Source organism: Typopeltis vanoorti, chromosome 6 (genome assembly GCF_054136105.1).
Source record: "Typopeltis vanoorti isolate ZY-2024b chromosome 6, IOZ_Tvanoo_1.0, whole genome shotgun sequence".
In the NCBI taxonomy this organism is placed as follows: domain Eukaryota; kingdom Metazoa; phylum Arthropoda; class Arachnida; order Uropygi; family Thelyphonidae; genus Typopeltis; species Typopeltis vanoorti.
This window is the reverse complement of record NC_143554.1, coordinates 49,644,877-49,668,785: the sequence shown is the minus strand read 5'-3', so window position 1 is coordinate 49,668,785 and position 23,909 is coordinate 49,644,877. Positions and strand designations below refer to the sequence as shown.

General features: G+C 35.6%; 1 protein-coding gene across 3 annotated transcripts in view; it reads left to right on the top strand.

Annotated features, from left to right (window-relative positions):
- The window catches only part of LOC150105441 (peroxisomal carnitine O-octanoyltransferase-like), a 311,316-nt gene extending 291,128 nt beyond the window's left edge, over nt 1–20,188 (top strand). For all 3 annotated transcript variants that reach the window (XM_090394815.1, XM_090394814.1, XM_090394813.1), the window contains exon 16: nt 18,380–20,188. In XM_090394815.1, coding sequence (XP_090250941.1) covers nt 18,380–18,500 — 121 coding nt within the window. In that variant the 3' untranslated portion in view covers nt 18,501–20,188. The remainder of the gene's footprint in view (nt 1–18,379) is intronic.
- Nucleotides 20,189–23,909: the final 3,721 nt, after the last annotated feature.

The window sequence follows — 23,909 nt, the reverse complement described above, 5'->3', positions numbered from 1 at the left end:
CAGCCGATCCTCATAACCAAAATTGTACAATCTTGAACATCTTTGTCATCCGTCTTTGTACCCTTTCCACAGTTAATTTATCCCCCTTCAAATCCTGTGGACTAAATCTGAGAACAATAGTCTAAGTGTGGTCAGATCAGAGACTTATACAATGGAATGATATCCCTTTTATCTCTGCAGGTCAGTGTCCTTCTCATAATTGCAGCAATCCTCTGTGTTACCTTCACCACCTTTGCAATATGTCCCCTAAATTTCAGGTTTTTATCAATCATTGACCCCAGATCTCTTGTCTCCCCTACTTCCTCCAGTATAACTCCTCCCATAGAGTATGCAGCATCCCATCGATGTTTCTCAAACCTCAATACCTTACATTTTGCTGCATTAAACTGACACCCCCCCATTCATTTGCCCATCTATCTAGCTTATTTAAATTCTCTTGCAGGGCTACCACGTCTGCACTATTACTAATAATCCTTCCCAGCTTCGCATCATCTACAATACAACTGAATATCCCCTTGCAATCCACTGGCAATGTCATTGATATAATGGTTAAACAATATAGGTCCTAGTACTGAGCCCTGTGCGACCCCACTTGTAACCTTCTACCTCCTTGAAACTGCTCCACCATACACAACTCTCTGATACCTATCAGACAGCCAATCCTGAATCCACTTGACCAATCTGACATCCAGACCCATGTGCTGCAACTTAAATATCAGCTTATCATGTGGAACCCTGTCAAATGCCTTTGCTTAGTCTAAGGAAATTGCAGTATATGCCTTTCCTTCATCTAATGTTCTTGTAACTTTATTATAAAAGGCTAGCATATTGCTAAAACAAGAGCGTCCTTTCACAAATCCATGTTGATTCTCACAGATAACATTACCCTCATCTTCTCAATGCTGTATATGGTCCCTCACTACGTTCTCCAAGATCTTAACAACTACTGATGATACACAAACTGGCCTATAATTAGACACTTCCAATCTGCTACCATCCTTATGCAATGGCACTATCTTACCTTCCTTCCATTCCCTGGGTACCTTTCCCACAGCCAGACTTTCACTGAAAAGCCAGGTTAAAGGCACTTCAGTTCCCTAGCACATTCTCTCCAAATTTGTGGTGAAATACCATCCAGTCCCAAAGCTTTACCGACATCCAGAGTACTCAGTATCTGAAACACACTCTCCTCCTGTACCTCTAAACCTCGAACTTGCCATATCCCTCTAGCATTAAAACTGACTCCTCTAGGATGAAATACTCCAATAAAGTGTTCATTGAACAATTCTACTATGTCCTTTGCATCGGTCACTCTATTCTCATTTTTATCCCACAATATCATTCTTCCACAGTCATTTCTCCTCTGACTGGCCAAATAGCTAAAAAATTCCCTAGGATTTTCTTTGGATCTTAGGGCCAATCTCCTCTCGTATTCCAGTTTCGCTTTCCTTACCACACTAGTCACTCTTCTGGCCTGTGTCTTATAATCTTCATGCATCTTCTCTTTACCTGTCTCCTTATATCTCTTCCATAGCCTCTTTTTCGCATGCAATTCCTGTTTAATATTGTTTTTCATCCAATTTACTCCAAATTGTGTCCTCTTCTTCACTCGTGGTATACAACTTACCATTCCTGCTAACAAATATTCTTTCTCAATTTCCCATGCACTAATGATATTCCGGCCTTCCAATTCCTCCCTCCATGAAACTTCCCAAAGTTGACGTCTAAGACTATTATAATCACCTGCTTTATAATTCCACATAAGTTCCCATCTCTTTGATACTCCTGTATGTCTATTCATTTTCCAAGTCAAAACCATACAGTCGCTCTCTCCAACTGGTGGGAGAGAGTTGATAATAACTGAGATGTCATCTCAGTTATTATCAACTCTTCTGATGCTATAACCAAATCCAAAACTCTTGAACCCCTTGTTCCCTCTGTTACGTGTTGCCTAAGACATTTATCCCTCAAGAATTCTGGAAATTCCATTCCCCTATTGCTACATGTATCTTCCTCTCTCCAATTTATACTACTGTAGTTAAAACCTCCCATAACAATCATTCTTCTTGCACTTGCCAAACTTAACTGTCTAAACATCTCCTGGTCCCCATCCTCTGTGCTCCTGGATCTGTAGCAACACCCCACTAAATATCCTGTCTTGCCCACCTCTACCTCACACCATATGCTCTCAAAATCATTTGTCTCTGCCTTCCAAAGCCTCCACTCTTAGAGGACATAGGTCGTCACTTATCATAAGGAGTACCCCACCACCACACTTTCCCCTCCTATCCTGCCAAAAAATGCTGTACCCAGCGACTTCTATTCCTGTTATTATATCCTCTTCTGTCAACGACGTCTCAGTGATCCCAATAATTTTTGGCCAGGCTGCTGCTATCTGTGCCACCAATTCCTCTCCCTTATTCTGGATACTCCTAGCATTAGTATAAAGCATATAAATGCCATTGTTTCTATACCCAGCATTATCCCCTCTAAACTCCACTGGGCTCAGTGTTACCTGATGTCATCTCCCTTCTCCCAAGTATCCATTCCCACAAGAGGCCACCCCTGCTATCATCCTCCCTGGGACACACTGACTCATTCAAAACAGATGCTTACGTCCTTCCTCATTCAAATGTAAGCGGTCTCTCGCATACAATTCCTCTCTTTCCTCAAATGCACTCCAAGCATCCACATATACAAGTCCTCTCTTGTCACACATTCTAGCTATTATGTCATTCAATATTACTGCTCTTCTGCTCAGCTCGTCATTATCATACCTAGGCAACACGCACACTATTTTTCCTCTCTCTGTCTTCTTCCGTACAGCCTCAAGCAAAAATCTCATATCTCTCGCTGCCCAACTTACGTTACCACTCAAGTCATTTGTGTCTACCATCACAATCATCTCATCCACCCTTTCACCTCTCTTAATTGCCATAGCCACCCTTTCTATTGTTCCTCCTGGCAAACACTCCTCACGCATCCTATCTTGAACACCACGGATCATTGAGTCACCATACATCATACCTCTTACCATTCCCTCGTTCCTATTGTTTCCATTTTCTCCTCTTCTTTCATTCCCATAGGTGTCTCACATTCCCTCTCCTCTACTGCTATTCTCTCTTCTAGCATTCCCATATCTCTCTCTCTCCTACTGCTGTTTCCATTCTCTCCTCTTCTAGCACTCCCATACATCTCTCTCATTCCTTCTCTCCTACTGTTTCCATTTTCTCCATTTCTAGCACTTCCATATCTCTCTCTCATTCCATCTCTACTACCGTTTCCATTCTCTTCTCTTCTAGCACTTCCATATCTCTCTCTCATTCTGTCTCTCCTACTGTTTCCATTCTCTCCTCTTCTAGCACCCCTAAAATTCTCTCTCTCTCCCTTACTCTGATTCGCCTTGCATTTATCTCTTCCATTCTCCTAATCTTATCTTTTATACTTCTACTCTCATTCACAAGACATTCCACTTCCTCTTTCAGCTGATCTATCTCCCTCTGCAGGTCAGTCACTCTTAATCTAAATTCACTCTCCCAAACAAAACCATCTCCTAAACTTTCACAGTCACTCACATCTTCCACACTATCAACTATTATTTTCTCATTCATATATATTTTTTTTTCATTCTCTCCTATCACACTACTTGTCTTCCTACATTCATTTCCCCGTTCCTGGAGCAACAAGATCGGATATTGTTATTTTTAATGCACTTATTTCCTCCAACTACCTGCATTTTGCACACATACACTCTCCGCTCTCTTTCACAAGCCACATATCCAATTCCCAAGATGCATACATGCCGCAAGTACTGCATGCCACAAAATCCTTTATGATATTGCTTATAATAGAGTTCTTAAATGGCGGAGGACTTGGCGATACGGCACTTGTGACTGCAGCGGAATCCGCCATCATTCCTTACTGCCGAGGCGTAATCTTTAATAATTATTCAATTAATAAATTCTGTTAAATAAATAAGAAAAAAAAAGTACAAACAATTACAAGCAAAACAAAACATTTAAGTACACTAAATATAATTAAATAAAATGAAATATAACTAAATACAGTAATGAAAACTTAGCTTCATTTTGTCTTCCACTGTTATGCATTCGATTCTGATGGTAACCAAAATATATTATATCGCGACAGCAACTAACTTCCAAAAAACAACCACTGAAGTACACTCGTATTCAGAGAAACAATTTAGCACTCGAAAACGTAGAAAAACGGGGGGGGGGGGGGGACTATTCACCGATTAAAAATCATTTTCTTCTGCACAGCTCAAATTTACCGCCACGTGCTACCATATAAAGCATGAATATATATATATGTATATATACGAGGGTGGTCTGAAAAGTTCTCAGCCTAACAATGAAAAAATGAATTTATAATTTTAACATTATGTTTATTTTTCAACATAATCTCCCTTAAGACATACATATATTCCAGCAATGCTTTAGCACCATTATCCCATCCCTGTAGTGGTTCTCAGTAAGATCTGCAAAATATCTGTCTACAGCTGCAAACACCTCTTGATTCGAAGAAAAACGCTGACCAGTGAAGAAGAGTTTTAGTTTTGGGAAGAGATAGAAGTCAGAGGGAGCCGAATAGGGTGGATGCCCCAACAATTCATAGTGCAGATCCCTTAATTTTCCCATTGCCAAAACACCTTTGTGAGCAGGTGCATTGTCCTGATGAAAGATGATTTTTTGCAAACTGGGTCTTTTCTCATGAATTTTTTCATCTAGCCTAGTTAAAAGATCGAATAAATATTCTTCCCCATTTATTGTTTTACCCTTTTCAAGATAATTATTAAACAAAATACCTTTAGAATCCCAAAACACAGATACCATGACCTTTCCTGCTGATGGAACCTACTTTGTCTTCTTTGGTGCTGAACAACTGGCTTCTGTCCACTGTTTTGACTGCTGTTCAGATTCTGGTGTGTAATGGTGAATCCATTTCTCATCCATAGTAATAAATCGATGCACAAAATCAGTTTTATTCTTGTTAAAACGCTCCAAGCATTGTTGAGAGATTTTCATGTGAGTGCATTTTTGATTTGTTGTGAGCAAGAGTGCCACCCATCTTGGGCAAAGCTTTTTCATTTGCAATTCTATATGCAAAATATATCCTATGTGTTCTTTTGAAATGCCTATAGTCTCAGCAATTTCATGCACTTTGACTCGCCAGTCATCCAGTACCATATTGGTCACTTGATCAATGATTTCTGGTGTTGTTACACTTTTTGGACATCCTTCATGTGGATCAAGGCTGGTATGGTCGTATGGTCACGTTTAAATTAGGCAACCCATTTCTTAATTTCAAAAAATAAAGGAGAAGAGTGCTCATAAATTTTTATGAACTTCAAACAAATTTCTTTTGGCATTAAACCTTCTTTTTCAAAGAATTTTATAACTACATGATACTTAATTTTATCCATTTCAAGAGATACATACTTTTTCTTCAGGCAGCTGTATAAAACAAACTACTTGATAGAATGACTTGAAATTTCACATGGATGCTTATGACAGATGTACCAACTCAGAAAAAAAAAAAAAAAAAAACTAGCCAATAGCTTTGCCATCTATAGTTGAGGCCAAGAACTTTTCAGACCACCCTCCTATACATATATCCTTATCTATCTATCTATTATATACAGTAGATTCTGGTTAATCTGGAGTGCCATTTTATTTGGACAAGTCTGGATGAACAAAATAAGAATATAAGAATTTGCTTTATTTATTTGGGACACAGTGGTGTTTTATTGGGCCAACCAGTAACCTCTGCCGTGTGGAGTGTTAGAAAAATTATGTAATCTCGATTCAAAAATTTAGTGTTGATGACATCTGCAATACTGATAAAAATAGGCTATTTTATCATGCTAGAACAGATAGTTCCCTGTGTTATTAAACACACTACACTGTTTGGATCGATGAAAGCAATTCATTTAACAGTGTTATGCTGTTTAAATATATCAGAAACTAGTAAATGAAAGCTCTTAGTTACTGGAAAAAGGGCCAGGCCTTTGAAGCCCTAAAGGATTAGAATAAAGAGTTTGTGTTCAATACCATGTGAACAAAAATGCATGGATGACATATGAATTTTTCAGGAATTGACTTATGAGTTGGGATATGGAATTACAACTGAAATGAAGAAAAATTTTACTGGTTCTGGATGATTAGTAAGGAGGTCAGCACAATATGTAATAATATTTTACAAGTAATACAGTTTATGGCTGATAGTCAACAAGGAATAAACAACAAGATCATTCAAAACTGTTTTGCTCACTGTGGTTTTAAGCATTGAATCATGGGTATGCTAGATATGACTGATAGTGAAATTGGTGTCCCGTTAGATGTGAACCATATAAGAGACTATGAAGCATTTACATCCATGACAGTAATCTTCAATACTGTAATGAAAATTAAGGAGGAAATTGAAACAAAACACCAGAAAAAATTAGGGAAAAGAAAAAAAAGAAAGTGATGGGGATGACACTCTTGAGCCTAAATGAGTGATAACTCCTGACATTAGAAAATGTATTGCTGGATTATGACTTTGTTTCATGCAGGAAGGTAATATCTGTACTAAATACCTGCACTGATTTTGTTTAATCACAGTTAATTAAACAACAACAAAAAATGAAGAACTGTATGCGTGTTTAATACATACGTAAATGGAATTTTTATGGCACATATTTTATTTTAATTAAAGCTACTTTTTCTAAAGTTTATAAGTCAGTAATATTATTATTATTATCCAGACCTCCATGGAGTCATAAGACTCATCGTGGGATGTTGTTTTTAGGAAACACAAAGTTTATCATACCACTCCTTGAAATCATTAACCATTCTTGTTCTAACCACTCTCTTAGGCAATACATTCCACAGTTCAACCACCCTCCACGCAAACAAACCACTCCTCACCCGCTTGCTCATAGCTTCCTTTCATAACTTCCAGGGATATGGTCCCTTGTCATCGCTCCTTCCCGCTGTTCCACCAAGTTTAGTGAAAAACTCCCCAAAGTCTACCCTGTAACTACCTCTCAACAGTTTAAAGTCTCGATCATATCATCTCTCCTTCTTCTATCCACCAAACTCTGCAGCCCACATTCCCTCAGTCGATCCTCGTACCTGACATTGTACAGTCCTGAAACCATCTTTGTTACCCGCCTCTGTTTCAATAACACCCCAGATCTCTTGTCTCCACTACTTCCTCCAGTATAGCTCCTCCAATTGAGTATGCATCCTCCCATCGATGGATCCCAAACTTCAAAACTTTACATTTTACTGCATTAAATCGACACCCCAATTCATTTGCCCATCTGTTTAGTTTATTCAAATCCACTTGCAGGGCTGCCACATCTGCATTATTACTGATAACCCTTCCCAGCCTCACATCATCTGCAAACAACGAATATACCCTTGCAATCCATTGACAATGTCATCGATATAAAGGTTGAACATTGCAGGTCCCAGTACTGAGCCCTGTGGAACCCCACTTGTAACCTTCTGCTTCCTTGATATTGCCCCACCGTACACAACTCTCTGATACCTATCAGACAGCCAATCCTGAATCTATTTGACTAACTCGACATTTAAACCCATGTGCTGCAACTTAAATATCAGCTTATCATGTGGCACCCTGTAACCTCAGTAACCTCTACCATGTGGATTGTTAGAAAAATTATGTAATCTTGATTCAAAAATTTAGTGTTGATGACATCTGTAATACTGTGAAACAAAGCTATTATATCATGCTACAACAGATGATTCCCTGTGTTATTAAACACACTACATTGTTTTGATCAATGGAAGCAATACATTATGTAACGGTATATTGCTAAGCAATAAATGAAAAACTTGTCTAAACTTGTATTTTGTCATATATACATATACCTTTTAAACTTTTGATGTGCAGCTTTGTTTAATTTGGCCATGTTATGCTATTCCCAATTAACCAGAATCCACTGTATTAAAAAAATCATTTGCATATGCACTGCTTATAGATAAGAAAAAATGTTAGATTATTAGCAATACTTCGAAGTCACCATTTCCCAGAATTTTGAAATTGCAATGATGGCCTAATAATTTCAAAATTCTGGGAAATGGTGACATTGAATTTTCACTAATAATATGATCTTTAGTATCGCAATATATATAATACTTATACAAATACACTTTTTTTAGTGTATAGATAGAGAGATATATAAATATACACACGTGTGTTTATTGAGTGACTGGTCATTCATTCATTATCTATTTATTACTTTTATACACACACTTTTTTATATCCACTTTATGCAAATAATCTGTTGACTGTATATGTATACTATATACAACTGTTTATGCAATGTTATATTTTATTTTTATTTTAGTAAATTTTCTTTTTAAGTTTTCTATTTAGATATGCTTTTGCATCCTGAGGGAATAAATTTATGTGTATAGTTTATGAATTATATTAGTATATTAATAATCAAAATCATTAGCATAAAAGATGACTTAAATATCTCTGATTTTTTGATATTTCTAGTTTAATGCCACTTTTCTTTATAATATGATCCATAAAGATCATAAATAACAGTGGGTACGACATGGGTCTTATATCTGATTTGACATCAAATTATCTTTCTTTTTTGATGAAAGTTTTTTATTTGGTTATAAATTAAATTAAAGATGTCAAGAGATTATATTCTTGTTTAATTCTGCATCCAAGTATATGCAAACAAAGTTTGTCATGAGACCTCAATAAAGATTGAAACTGGTCTGGGTGCCATCCTATAAGCAGTGTGGTACTCAGACCCCCGGGGGTCCGCGAAAGGGCTTCAGGGGGTCCGTGGCAATTTTCGGCTATGCATCATTAATGCATGAAATAAAATTTAAGTTGGAGATCGTAAAACGTTCCTATTGTATCACTGAATAAGGTACAGAGACATCTGCAGGCTGTGTAATATGTTTCTCAACAAAGAGTGCAATTAGAGACAACTGGGTAAAAATGGAACTAATGAATCGCATGACCCCTCCCACATAAAATGCTGTATAGTAGACAATCAAAACCATATGGTGCACCGGCAACATATGGTTTTGTTTGAGTGAATGTGTTAAAACTAAGAAATATATAGTGAATGTGTTTCAGATATTATATAAGGAATTTGGTTGAAGAGAATTAGCATTTTAACTGAACTGTCGGCTTGCTTTTGTCAATTAGTAGTGCGATCTTTTGTTAATACCGCACCAATCGTATGGACATCTTCATAGCTGCTTTATCTCTACTGGCCTACCATTGCTGTCTGTTTCAAGTTCTGCTTTCACTAGCCATTTGTTGAAGGACTGTTCGTTAAATACGGTAATTTTTTTTTAAGCTTTCAAATTCTTAAGTATGGATCACTGGTTAAAGACTGGCTTTTTAAAATGCGCAAAAGAGAGGAACATAGTAGATACAAGTAGCTGTCAGCAACAAGAAAATGTTGATATTGTATCTGGATCAAGTGAAATTGATATGTGTGTGTCGTCTGACATCTCTAAAGAACCAACTAGGAAGAGGATGAGAAAACTTCATAGGTACGATATAAATTACTTGAAATGTGGATTTTCATGGACGGGAAATAAAGAGGAACCTATTCCATCATGTGTAATTTGCGGTGAAACTTTAAAAAATGAAAGCATGAAATCATGTAATTTAAATTGCTATTTTGAATCGAAACATAATGAACGCAAGGACAAACCTGTCGAATTTTTTCAAAATAAACTAAAAAATTTTAAATAATATCAACAAGTGATGTCGATCGTGTCAGGAGGTGAAAACATGAAATCTTTAGAAGCTTCACATCGTGTGTCGCTATTAATAGTAAAAAGTGGTGCAGCGGAAACAATTGATGAAACTTTGGTCAAGCCTGCAGCAAAAATAATAGGAGAAATTATGATTGGAGATAATGCAAAAAGATCTTTTGATAGGATTTGGCTTTCAAATAGTACCATTCATCGAAGAATCACTGAAATGGCTGAAAATATAAAACAAACATTGTTATCCGATATACGTAAGAGTCGTTATTATGCGTTGCAGGTAGATGAATCCACCAACATTACAAATTTTGCAAATCTTCTAGTGTTCATTAGGTATGAAAAAAATCCAAAAATTCATGATGACCTTTTATATTGCCAACCCTTGCCAGAACATACAACAGGAGAAGAAATATTCAACAGCATCAATACCTTTATGCATCAAAACAAGCTTGATTGGAAAAGTTGTGTTGGAATAAGCACGGACGGAGCGAAATCCATGGTCGGATCTAAAAAGGGGCTTGTTTGAAGGATTCAAGCTGTTGCACCAAATGCAAAGTCGACACACTGCTGCATACACAGGGAGGCTTCGGCTACACATATGATGTCTACAGACCTAAGAAAAGTTCTTGATGAAGTTGTAAAAATCATAAATTATATTAAAGGCCGTCCTCTAAATGCCAGACTTTTCTCTCAACTTTGCAAAGAAATGGGAAGCAACTATACACAACTTCTTTTCCATGCCGATGTTCATTGGTTTTCTTGTGGAAAAGCGTTTATTTGAACTTCAGAATGAACTACAAGTTTTTCTTGATGAAAAGTTTGAATTGAAAAAGTATTTACATAATTGGAAATGGCTCAGTCAATTAGCATACCTGGCAGATATATTTACTGTATTAAATAGTCTTAATTTAGCTATACAAGGCAAGGAAATTTCTATATTTCATGTCCAAGATAAAGTGAACGCCACATTGGCAAAAATGAAGTTATGGCAAAAGCGGGTTGGTAATGGAGAATTTGACGCTTTTCCATCACTTCATGAATTGCTCGCAAGTTCAAATGAACAAATTGATGATGATGTGAAAATTACTATCATGCAGCATTTAAAAAACTTACAAATGAATCTAGAAAAGTATTTCCCTGAATTGGACATTAATATTGAGTGGATAAGATACCCTTTCAATAAAAACAAATTTATGCCAAAGGGTCTATCGTCAATAGAAGAAGAACAACTTTTAGAACTAGCTTCTGATGGTTTCCTAAAAAATAAATACAGTGAGAATACGTTATCATCATTTTGGCTAAATGAATTTCCTGAATTAACAGATAAAGCTCTAAGGTTCATTTTTCTATTTCCAAGTTCATATCTTTGCGAAGTTGGATTTTCGGCACTTGGTAGATATTAAGACGAAAAAGAAGAGGAATCGCATTATAGATGTCAAACCACATCTGAGATTGAAATTAACAACTATAGAGCCAAATTTTGCTGAAATTTTATCTCACCATAAGCAATTTCACTCCTCTCATTGATGATAAATTATTTCAAGTAAGTAAAACTTTATAGTATCTTTATAAAGTTTGTTCTATTAAAAATAAATCATATATTTTGTTTACATGAACATATAAATTCAAATAAAATAGATTTTTAATTTTTTAATATTTTTAATTAATTTATTTCTTTTAATTAATTTATTCCTTTTAATTAATTTTCATTAATTTATTCATTTTTGAATTAATTAATTAGGGGTACTTCGTAATAATGAAAATTTAAGAAGGGGGTCCGCGGATATCTGAAGTTTGAGAAACACTGCTATAATGCATAGCATTGTGCACGTCCTAAAGGATTTGTCCAATCACCCAGCAGGCTGTGTTTGATTACCACATGGGCATGAATCTTTGTGCAGGTCTTGACTTGGATGAATTTTGGCCAGTGAGACCCCCCCCCCCCAATCCCATTTACAAGTGATCTTGAAGTGGCTTGAAAAATTTTGTCTATTCTCTAAAGAAGGGTTTCTGATTATCTAACCTTTAGCATACTCACAGTACTAATACTGATATACTAGAGGCTTACCTTATGTGAGTAAGATGCACATTAACAAAAATAATAAAATCCATTTATCCAGAATATCCTTAACTTTCTTCTGCCTTTATCACTTCAGATTCCTTTTATAATACCCTTTTTCCCCTTATGGACAAGGGAATCTTGAAGTATGGTACTGGCTTCCCTTGTTTTTCCTTTCTCTTTTTCTATATTAGTGTTCTTTACTCAACTTTTTTGTGAATCTTTTTTTTTCCTACTCTCCTATTCTTCACCCCCACCATCTTTAGGATTCAGTGCCCAACCACTCTGTCTGTGTGTGTGTGTGTGTGCGTGTACACGTGCATTCTGTTAGTGCAACTGATGGATATCTGGCTGCTTTGACTTCTGCTTAGAGAATGGCAGGTGGGTGGTTCTGGATTGCCTTGCCACCTGCAAGGATCAACAGTGTCATGATGGCTTGCTATGGTGCCAGTACAACATTCAAAGTTGTCCTGACATACAACTTCTAAAAGCACAGTCACTTGCTGGATAGTGGGCTCTATGGAGGATGCTGGTGCTGAATTCTTACTAGTGTTAAGTATAAATTATTCATCTTTAGTGCACACGCATTCTGTTAGTGCAACTCATGGATATCTGGCTGCTTTGACTTCTACTTAGAGAATGGCAGGTGGGTGGTTCTGGATTGCCTTGCCACCTGCAAGGATCAACAGTGTCACTATGGCTTGCTATGGTGCCAGTACAACATTCAAAGTAGTCCTGACATACAACTTCTAGTGGGCTCTATGGATGATGCTGGTGCTGAATTCTTACTAGTGTTAAGTATAAATTATTCATCTTTAAATTTTTGAGAGCTCTCACAAAACTCCAACCATATCTTGAAATCAAGAGAAAGAAATTTACCATCTGATAATCCAGTCACCATGCCAGTGTCCTTTTGGGAAAATCGCACTGTTCTTTTTCTTGAAGAATTGGTAGGATCCCCGAAGTCTTTAAAGAATTTCCAATTAGGAATCTGTGTCCTTATAGAAGACACTTCAAAGAAACATTCAGAGCAGTTCCTTTATGCATCATCTATTAGAGGAATACCGTTTACATAAAATCATAACTGTTCTAGAAGAGCAATTAATATCAAAGTAGAACTTCTTTAACATTTCAGATGAGGAGGTTTGCTCTGAATTGAAAGATCAAGCAGACAGCAATATGACAACTTCTGGTATGTAGAAATATGCAGAGATAGTAATCTTGTACCCAACCAAAAATATCATCCTTACATTTGACACTCCAAACTTTTAACATTTTATATATAAAGAAAAGTTATCTGAACTGCCCTCCAGATTCTACATCCTGAATTCTTCGACATTCTTCAAGTGCCAGAACTACGATCATGCTCAAATTGCCTTTCATGCTATTAGATATTAGACTAGTGCATCGGTTCCCAACCGGTGGTATGCATACCGGGGGGGGGGGTTACATGCTGGGCCATTCAGGGGTACACAAAAAATGATCATTAATGGCAGAAAAACAAGTAAAGTAAACAAAATGCAAAGCATTAGTTATGGAACAATAAATGTTAAGTTTCAATCACCGCTAATGGAGACACTTCAAAACTAGCTCACATTAGTGAATGATGATTGGTGAGGGCGTGGCTATGAAGCTCTCCTCCAAACCAATCATTACACACAGTTCATGCATCACTTTTGTCACCCATCCTCCTTTCCAGAACAGTCACGTGTTACCAAGAAATGACCTTTGTGATAACGAACCTTCCACTGACTTCCATTTCTGACGTTTCTAGAACTTCTCCAAAAATATAAATAACCGTAGCCAGACTGTTTGATCAGTTCATTTATTGACTGAGTATAAGTAAGTGCATTGTCTTTAATTGTGATTCTTTTCAAGTAGTGTTTTTCGATACAAAATTAATAACGGAAAAAACTCACGTACAAAGATTATTTAATAGTATAATTTTCGCCTGTGTGTCACAGGCATCTTCAGTACATTAAGCTTAAATTAAACAATAACTAACAATTCCAAAATGCACCACCTAAGTAGCTGGTGTAAGATAACTAAAAAGGTCAATTACTTTCCTAAAAAAAATAAAAAATAATAATAATAATAATAAATAAAAAAAATAAATAAAATAAAAATAAATAAATAAAAATCAATACAATAAAAAGTTAGGAAAGATTAGCTGATTTGTAAAGTACTATCTCCCATAAAGGGGAAAGACGTAAGCTGTCGGATCTGTTTAAGTTAGGAGAATGAAGTAGAGTTTCACATGTTTCTTTATAAAGGCGTTCCATGAGAAACTGACTTTCGTGAAGAACTCTTGTCTTTCTCCAATGAACTCTAGTGAAGATGGCATGTTCTGCAAGTCCAGACTTTTCAGGTTTAAAGTATTCAATATAAGATTAGTGTTCTTCTAGCCAAATAGAGGCAGATCTTCCCGTTTCTCCGAAATAAGATAATCCACAAGAGCACGGAATCTGGTAGACACCTGGATGATTAAGATGTGGAAGCTTGTCCTTAGGAGAAGTGAGAAAGATGGAGATTTTTCTAAACGGTCGAAAGGCAAACAAAAATATTCAGTGGTTTTAAAACTTTTGCTATACATTCACTGATGCCTTGTACATGAGGGATAATAATGCATGTTATTTCTTCTGTGTTTGAAGAGGAAGACATATTAAAACTACTCAAAGTTCTTTTAATGAAGCAATTCTTATAACCATTAGATAGAAAGGAAGAAGTTATATATTGTAGTTCTTTCTGTAAAAGATCGTCTGAAGAACAAAAGGAGTGGGCCCGATGAACCAGTGTTTTAATAGTCCCTGCCTTTTGACTGGGATGGTGATGAGATTCTGCATGGATATAATGGCCTGTATGAGTCTTCTTTCTATAAACTGAGAAATGTAGGCTACTATCTGGTTGGCAAAGAATTAGAAGATCTGAAAAGTCTAACTGCTTATTCGATTCTACTTCTAGGGTAAACTTGATCCTAGGATGAAATGTGTTTAACTTAGTGAGAAATTGTTGAAGTTCATCCGAAGAGCCATTCCATACAGCAAAAATGTCATCGACATATCTGAACCAATGAGTAGGTCTGGGAGAAATGTTGTCAAAGATACGTTGTTCAAAATGTTCCATAAAGAAATTGGAGATAGCAGGAGAAAGAGAATTACCCATTGCTGTTCCTTCAATTTGTTGATACAACTTATTTTTAAAGGAAAAATAACCAGAATTTATTACAAAATCAAATACGTTTACAATGTCTGAAGGAAATTCCTGTTGTAGTAATTCAATACTTTCTGAAAGAGGCACATTTGTAAATAAAGAAACAACATCTATCAAGATCATGATATCAGAAACGTCCAAATGAAGATCTGAAATTTATTTTTGAAATTCAAAGTATTTTTTATATAAGTATCAGTTCTTCTAGTTGAAGAGGAGAGTAAATTTGATAAAAATTTTTTGGAAGACCATACAATCCACCTAGATTGTATGGTCTTCTAAAAGTTAATGAATCAGGCATTCCGTTAAGACCAGTCGTAGATTGTATAGGTTGCCCCACTTACAAAATCTCAAAATTTTTATCGAATTTACTCTCCTCTTCAACTAGAAGAACTGATACTTATATAAAATATACTTATTATTGTCAGTGATTTTTAAGTGTATCTGTTATGGATCAGTGGTTGAAAACAGGAACGGTTAAAAAATCAAAACTTGATGTGGATATTATAACCCGTCACCAAGTACTTCTCAACACATGCCCGCAGCTACGAGTACACCCACACCAGAAGATAGTAAAAAGGTGTGTGCCTTTTCTTCTGTGTAGTACACAGAAGAAAAGGAAATACTGTGAAGAGTATATTAAATATAGGTTTTTCATTTGTAGGGGATGATGACTGTCCTAATTGTGTGTTGTGTGTGGGGAAGTATTATCCATCGGTTGCATGAAACCCTCTCTACTCATGCGACATTTAGAAACTGAACATCCTATGTATAAAAACAAAGAAATACGTTATTTTCAATGCTTTGAAAAGCATCCAAATATAACTTCATACATGACATCAGTAAAGAAAGACAATGAGAATGCAGTTGAGGTTTCCTACTGTATTGCTTATCGCATAGCTAAATGTGGTAAAAACCACATCATAGCTGAAGATTTAATTTCTCCTTGCATTAAGAATGCCTTTTTTTGTATGTTTGGGGAAGAACATGTCTGCAAAATCAATACTATCTCTTTTTCAAACAATACAATGTCTTGAAGAATTCAGGATATGTCTGATGATGTTGAAGCTGATGTAGATGATTGGTAGTAGAGGTTCGGTGTAGTGGTGGAGACAGAGAGGTGTCCTCCCGCAATGAGTCTTCGGACTCCTTGGAAGTGTCACGAATAATAATAATAAAGGTTGAAACAAAGAATATAATTTCTCTGTATCTTTAATTTATTAAAGATACATGAAGATGCATAAAAATGCATTCTGCATGAAGTAGCTTCATGACTAGGTTGCTTATATATATATACGAAGGTGAATGACTTCACATTAATTGCCTTAGTATCCCATAATGCAAAGTACACATCCCTTCAGATGTATATAATGCTATGCATTATGGAAAGGAAAATATATGACTTATATTCAACCTTGGTATTTTGTCTAGGTCTGGCTTTCACCAATGAGACCATTCCAAGCTGTCTTTTAAGTTTGTCATAATCACCAGCATTCTAGTTCCACATAAACCCTTTCTTGACTGAGAATTCCACATGTTGAGCAACCTCCCATTTCAAGTATTCTAAAATCTAAAAGCAAATATTTTTGCTTTTAGAATTTCTAATTTACAGGCAATATTTTTGAACATATTATAAAAATGAATTATGTGATAAATCATACTTGTCACTTATTTTATTTAGTAATTTCTCCAATGTTTCCACTCTGTTTTACCAATTCCAACTTAATACACTCTAATTAGTTCTTTTAGCCTGTGCTGTGTAGGCAAAAATGATGCAAAATTTCATACTGAAAATCACAGTGCATCATCTGTGTGTCGAAACAAGTAATTCAAAGAACAGGAATACATTGTAAATATAGCAATCAATTTGCCAAGTGAAATTGTTTGTTACATGTTAGAAGAAGAATATTTTTTAAAAAATATTTTCAATATTTATATAAGATGAGAATCTTCCAAACTTTTTGGAAGAGAGAGATCTCACAAAGTTTAGCACGTTGACTGCCATATATAACAAGTGTGCCTCATACATACACTTTCTGCTAGTACCATGTGATACGTATCTGTTTGACACGTTAACTTGTCATTATTCTGCAGTGAAACAGCTGTGTCTCACAGCAGCCATTTGAATGCATGGGCCTGTATATAATCATGGCCTGGTGCACTAGAAACCGAGCTTAGCCCAGCAAAATACTTGAAATTTTTCATGTACAAAATAAGAAAATATATGTTTTTACTATTCTTTTACAAGTGTTTCAATAAAACAAAGGAAATAAATTGAAGAATTTATTTCAAAAAGGCAAGAAACTAAAGCTATTTTGATTTCAGCTTGAAGACAATAAATGAAACATTATTTTTAGTCAATAAATGAAAAAAAATTAGCTAATTGCTAAAAAATAAGTGATATAGAGAATAAAAACAGAAAAAAAATATATGTAAGACGATACTAAACATACTTAGTAAAAATTTGATTCATATATAGTTTTCATTTAATTTGTGAATGATTGGAATGCCTTGCCTGAGAGTGTGGTATCTGCAAGGAGTTTGAATGTGTTCAAGGCACGGTACGATGAGCTGTGTGTGTGTGTGTGTGTGTGTGTGTGTGTGTGTGTGTGTGTGTGTGTGTGTGTGTGTGTGTGTGTGATAAAAGGACCTCCCAGATGAGTCCATGAGGTCTTGGGGTAATAATAATAATAAAAATAGCTAATAATATGATGATTCAGCACAGTGGCCTGTGAAGACGGAAAAAAAATTAGTCATAGCAGTTAATGTGTTAAAGGCAAACTTTTAATTTAGTACTGCTGGCTAAATGTTGATGTTGCGTATCATTCACTATATCAAAATTGTTGTTACTTGAGACTTTAAACAATCATATATGCATATGTTTATAAAAATCACCAACAGAAAAATTTACATCTGTTTTTAAATAATTCTAGTAAATACAGGCTTCCTTTTCACAAATTAAATAAAAACTATATATGAATCAAATTTTTACCTAAGTATTTAGTAAATCCACAGACAATCACATCATATTGTGATTATTTTATTAGATGGCATTGGTGTAGTTGCGGTCAGTTGGTAGATCGGTGGTGGAAACAATTGTAGAGCAGCTGCCCTCCTTTGAGTCTTTAGACTCCCTAGAGGTGTCGTGTAATAATAATAATAATGTTTAGTATCATCTTACATATATTTTTTCTGTTTTTATTCTCTATATATTATCCTGTGTATCACGTAATTTAGTAGCCACAGTTTTTATTTAAAATTTCTTCCATAAAAAATTCATAAAGAAACATACAAATTAGCATATTTAACATTCTGCTTTTCATTTCAGGTTTACTTTTACCATATCTGCCTTTGATAGGTGCCCTGAAACTAATGCAGAGTCATTCTTCAAGCACATTGAACAGGCATTATTAGATATGGAACATCTTGTAACATCAGCAAAATTGTAACACTTTCCCACAGTTATTAACCTCAAAACAAGTGTATACATGTATTTATATATTTTATCAAGGATGAGGATTAAAATAGATAACTAAATTGCATTTAGCAGATAAGGAATCAGTGATATGATATCAACAGGTATCAAATAGTACCATATCTTTCATGTAAAAAAATGAAAAAATACTTAAATTGTATTTATAATTTTAGATGGATTTACTATTTTGTTCCATAGAATTTTCCACTTCTGCAACATGACCATACAAGGAATATGAACTATAACATTCATCAAATAACTGAACATATAAATGGCTGCTCAAACATATTTTTTGAGATTCTTGAGTAAGATTCATTTTATCAAACACTTAATAAAATACTACATCAATTTTTAGTAAAAATACATAATCCATTTAGTTCATAAAGAGCATTTTGTGATGTGATGCAGAAAGGTACCAGAAATTTATTACATATTTTCAGGATGCAGAAAATTCATGCTAAAGGTTTGCAGTAGTTACATATACATCATGACATAGCGCCTCCGTAGCGCAATTGGAAGAACGACGGTACATTGCGCCCTTCGATTGGAATAGGCCTAAGTTCGATTCTCGTCGCGACGGGAGGAATCTTTATCTGGTCGATTTCAATCGATGGTGAGTTAGCCGATCTCATACGGAGGTAGCAGGTTTTTTTCTCCCGGAAACTCGGGTTTTTCATCCCGCATACATACAAATCGGCCCTTTAGAACACACGCAATTTACAGACAAAAATTACTAGTTGTGGTGGTGTTGGAGATGGGCGGTAGATGGCGTTGATTCGTAGTAGGGGTAAGGTGTAGAGACAGTTGAAGATGTCCTCCCGCGATGAGTCTTCGGACTCCTTGGAGGTGTCAGGAATAATAATAATAATAATAATAATAATTTAAAATCCATACTTGGTTAATTCCTCTAATATTTTGTTTTTCCTGTCATTAATATATGAGTATTTAACATTCAAATGAACACTTATTCAGTAAACTTATTCCATAACTTTCTGGAATGGTGTTTTTTTTTTTTTTTATTATGAACGGCAATGTTTTATTATAAGAACCTTGCATTGATTTAGTTTCAGGATGACTTAAAATAAAATAATGGCTACTTCTTTTCTTCAAGTTAATTCATTAAACTTTTCTTACATATGAAACATGTCCAGAAACTAAGTTTTGATTGGCTGAATGAATGAAATGTCAACATATTTAGTATTACTTTGTCACAAGTTTACACATACTGTCAGCTGTTTCTCCACATATTTGCTCCTTACATTGAGACATTTGTCACATTGGGACACAAGTTTTTGCATCCCCTCATTGAAGTAGTGTACCACCAGTATTTTGATGCAATCCTTCATGGTCATCTTCTCATCATCACTGCTATTGAATTGTTGAGCTGCTAAAAATCTTTTCAAGTGAAGAAAACGATGAAAATTACTTGCTTCCTCAGGTTCTCCGGAGCTGAGGAGGCCTTGTCTTTTATTTTGAATAGACTGTCACAATTTTTTAAAGAGTTTTGCAGTAAACATCTGCATTTATTTTTGTTCCTTAAGGCATAAAGCCAATGAACAAGAGCAAAACACTTTTTGTCCCCAAACATGGTATATATACAGGGTGTTCGGGATAAATTTGACATATTTATAATTAATTATATTTTTCCGTAAGTTACATGTATTAACACACACTTCTCTTCATTTAAAAGTTTGGACCCTTCTTCATTCATATACAAGATGTCAGAAAGGATGGATAGCTGGAACCCACCTGAATCATGGAAGAGAATAACTTGTATCATGATGATTCGTGCCCGCCATCAAAATAAGGATATTACGACTGCTGCCCAATGCTCCCTGAATACAGTAAAAACAATCAGGCATGAACTAGAGACTTGCAATGGTGACTACGAGGATGTAGCAAGAAGAAAGATCCCTAGCAGACGATCTGATTGCGTTCGTACAGCAGAATTCCTCGCAAATCTGCAGGAACAGGTGTTGAAGAACCCTGGCATTGGAATTATGGCTTTGTTCGTGTAGTTGCTAACTGTAGTCAAGCCCTGGATAACAAGGGTAGCCAATGGTAGGCCGTATGTATGGCAGCAGGATTCGGCCCCTTGCCACACCTCTGGGAAAAGTCAAAAATGGTTGTCTGAAAATTTCTACGACTTCACCAGTCCAAATGTTTGGCCTCCAAACTCCCCAGACCTTAACCCCATGGATTATTTTGTATGGGGCGCAGTTGAAAAAGACACCAATCGCACTTCCAGTAATACAAAAGCCCAGTTAATGGATAAAATTAAAACAGTTTTTGCGGCCCTTCCCAGGGAGACTGTAGCATCAGCTTGTTCGAGGTTCCGAAGCAGAATTGAAGCTGTGATCGATGCTAATGGTGGTTATTTTGAGTAAATCTTGTTGATAGTATTGTAATTAACTCTGCCTGTAATGTTTTTTTGTCAATTCATTAAATTTAATAGATACAAAGAAGATTTTCTTTTTCCTTACGAAACTGTCAAATTTATCCCGAACACCCTGTATATGATCTTCTAGGCAGAAAGTGTTTGCTTGAATTTCTTTGTCCTTGGAGATATCCTATGCCACCTTTTGCATTGATTTTGTCTACACTCTGGAGTCACTTGAGAAATTCTAGTTTTTATCTCCTGTCATAGTGTGGTTCAAAAATTCTTCACTTTCATTATGATACTGTTTCAAAAGTTCAGTGATACTGCCATGCATATTACATTGTGATCATCAGTGAACAGAGCATTTTTGGTATCATCTAGAGTACAATTTGCAATTCTGTAAGTGTTTTTTGACAGTTTCAAGTAAAGAACAGGAAATATTACTCTGCTCAGAAATGATAAATCTTCTCATTCACCTGGTCAGTACAGATTGGCAGTGACTGATGACAGGCAGCTAGTTTAGTTTAAAATTTGTCCTCCTTTCACTGAACATCCCTACACTATCTTCTCAACATTACCTAATTCTTGGCATTTTCTCAATACACTTTGCTAACTTGCAGATAAATTTCAGTTGGATGAACATTTTTGGTATTCAAAAATTTTATCACTGACCTTATCTCACAACTGTTGGATTTTCGATTTTCCTATTTTATGACATTATGGCAAACTTATAAACACATACTGATATTCTATAGCAGATGATGACCATTATTCAGTTTATTTTCATGAGTTACCAATAAACTTTCAGTGGGAAGAACCACTGATGGTGAGCAAACAGGAGGCATATGAGGAAAATTTAGTAAACTTGTTGGTATGTCATTGCTTATCTTGAAGAAATATTCCAAGGAGTTAGCTACAGCTTTAACTTATCTTTTTAAAATATCATAGATTAGCCCAAGTTCCTAAGGAGTGGAAAGAGAGCAAAATTGTTCCACTTGATAAAGGGAGTGATAAGACTAAGGCTTCAAATTATAAGCCGATCTACTTGTCTGGAGTTGTGGTTAAGGTGTCAGAGAAGCTAGTGAGTACTAGAATTCAGAACTGGGTTGACAGCAGCAAAAGTCTCTTTGATGGACCTCATGGGTTTGCCAAAGGAAAATAGTGTTTTAGCAGTCTGCTCACTTATTATAACAAGGTGATGAATACGTTGGACAAGGGGGATGCTTGTACAGTAGTATATTTAGATTTTGCAAAGGCCTTCGAAAGATTGCCATATGACAAGCTGGTAATTAAACTTGAACAGATGGGATAGGATTGGATTGGAGATTAGCTGTCTGATAGATATCAGCAGATATTGTGTATGGGATAGTCATATACCAGAAGAGGAAAGTCACTAGTGGTGTTCCCCAAAGGTCTGTTTTAGTTCCCCAGTTGCTGTTTAATTTGTATATAAATGATACAGGGAATGCCTTGAATGGTGATATACAGTTGTGTATATATCATGCAAAGTTGGGAAGAAGTATTGAGGAGTAGAATGGATGCTGCAACATTCAAGACTTGAAAGACTTCTTTTTGAATGGGGCAACCAGTTCAATGCAGCAAAGTGCATGCTTTTAAAGTTTGGGAAGCACAGATGGAATGCAGAGTATAAGATGGGTGGGGATATCTTATAGTGTATAGGGACACAGTTTGTTAAAATTGTGAGAACACATTGGATTATGTCAATGATGTGGAGAACACTGAGATGTAGAAGTAAGAATGCTATGATTACTCTGTACAGGACTTGAGCAGGCTGCATATGGATTACTGTGCACAGAATTGGTCACCTGGTTTTTAAAAGGATGTTGTTGGAAAGGGTTCAGAGATGATTGACGAAGTAGGTTTCTGGTTGTTGTCACTTCTGGAAACTATTTTATCACTGGCCACTCTCTAAGCAAACAAATCTAGTCCTCACATCCTTGTTAACCACCTTTTCACACAGATTCTAGGATTGATCTCTTGTTCTCTTCTCTTTGTTTTGTCACATATCAAGAAATTTTTTTTTCTGCCTCTGTCATGTAAAACACCCTTAATAACATATGCTTCTAGCGATATCTGCTTTTTTCTGCTTTTCAACCAGTTCTAGCTAAAACCTTGAAGCTGTTCTTATAGGATATATTCCTATATTCCACAGACCTGTCACCATGTTAAACACCTATCTCTGAATCCTCTCCACCACTTGCTCATTCCCAAAAAAAAAAAAAAAAAAAAAAAAAAAACGGTCATCTTGCACAGCAATATAAAAGCATTATATTGCATCTGGACTGCTGTGCAGATGTAATATGAAAGCCTTGAGAGTTTCTTAAATGATCCACTGATTTTTTGTGCCAATAGCACACTCAGGATTTAATCTTAGGAGGAGTTTAGTAGATGATTTGGGAATACACACACTACACATCACATACGTCCTATGACTCTGCAATGATCGCTAATTCATAAGTAGTATAGAAATTAGAAATAGAAGACACAACACAACATAAATTTAAAAAAATTAATTTTAATTAGGAAAACATTTTTGGAAAATTTTCTAGTTTTTTTTTTTTTTTTTTTCTTTGGGGGGAAGGCCCCCTCTGGGTGTGCCACTGCTTTGTGCTATTCTGCACACATTGGAATATGTTCTGTGATGAACTTTACATCTAATGAAACAATTAATGGTTATAAGTAAAATTAATTTTATAGGTAAAATAGATTGTGTGCTTATGAAATTGTGATAACATGGCAAAGTTATGATAACATGGAGCAGACAATTAGTATTTTTAAATTAAAATTATAAGGAATAGTAATTTTAGCAAAATTTTTAAATAAAAGATGTTTTTAGCTAAAAAAATGAATTAACCCATAAGTGTCTGTTTCCCAATAAGTAGTTGAATTTATTTACAGAACCATGGATAAAAAAAAAGCATAGCTCTGCTTATGAAAATAACTTGAACACATTCATACCAGTCCATGTTTCTCACCTGTCAC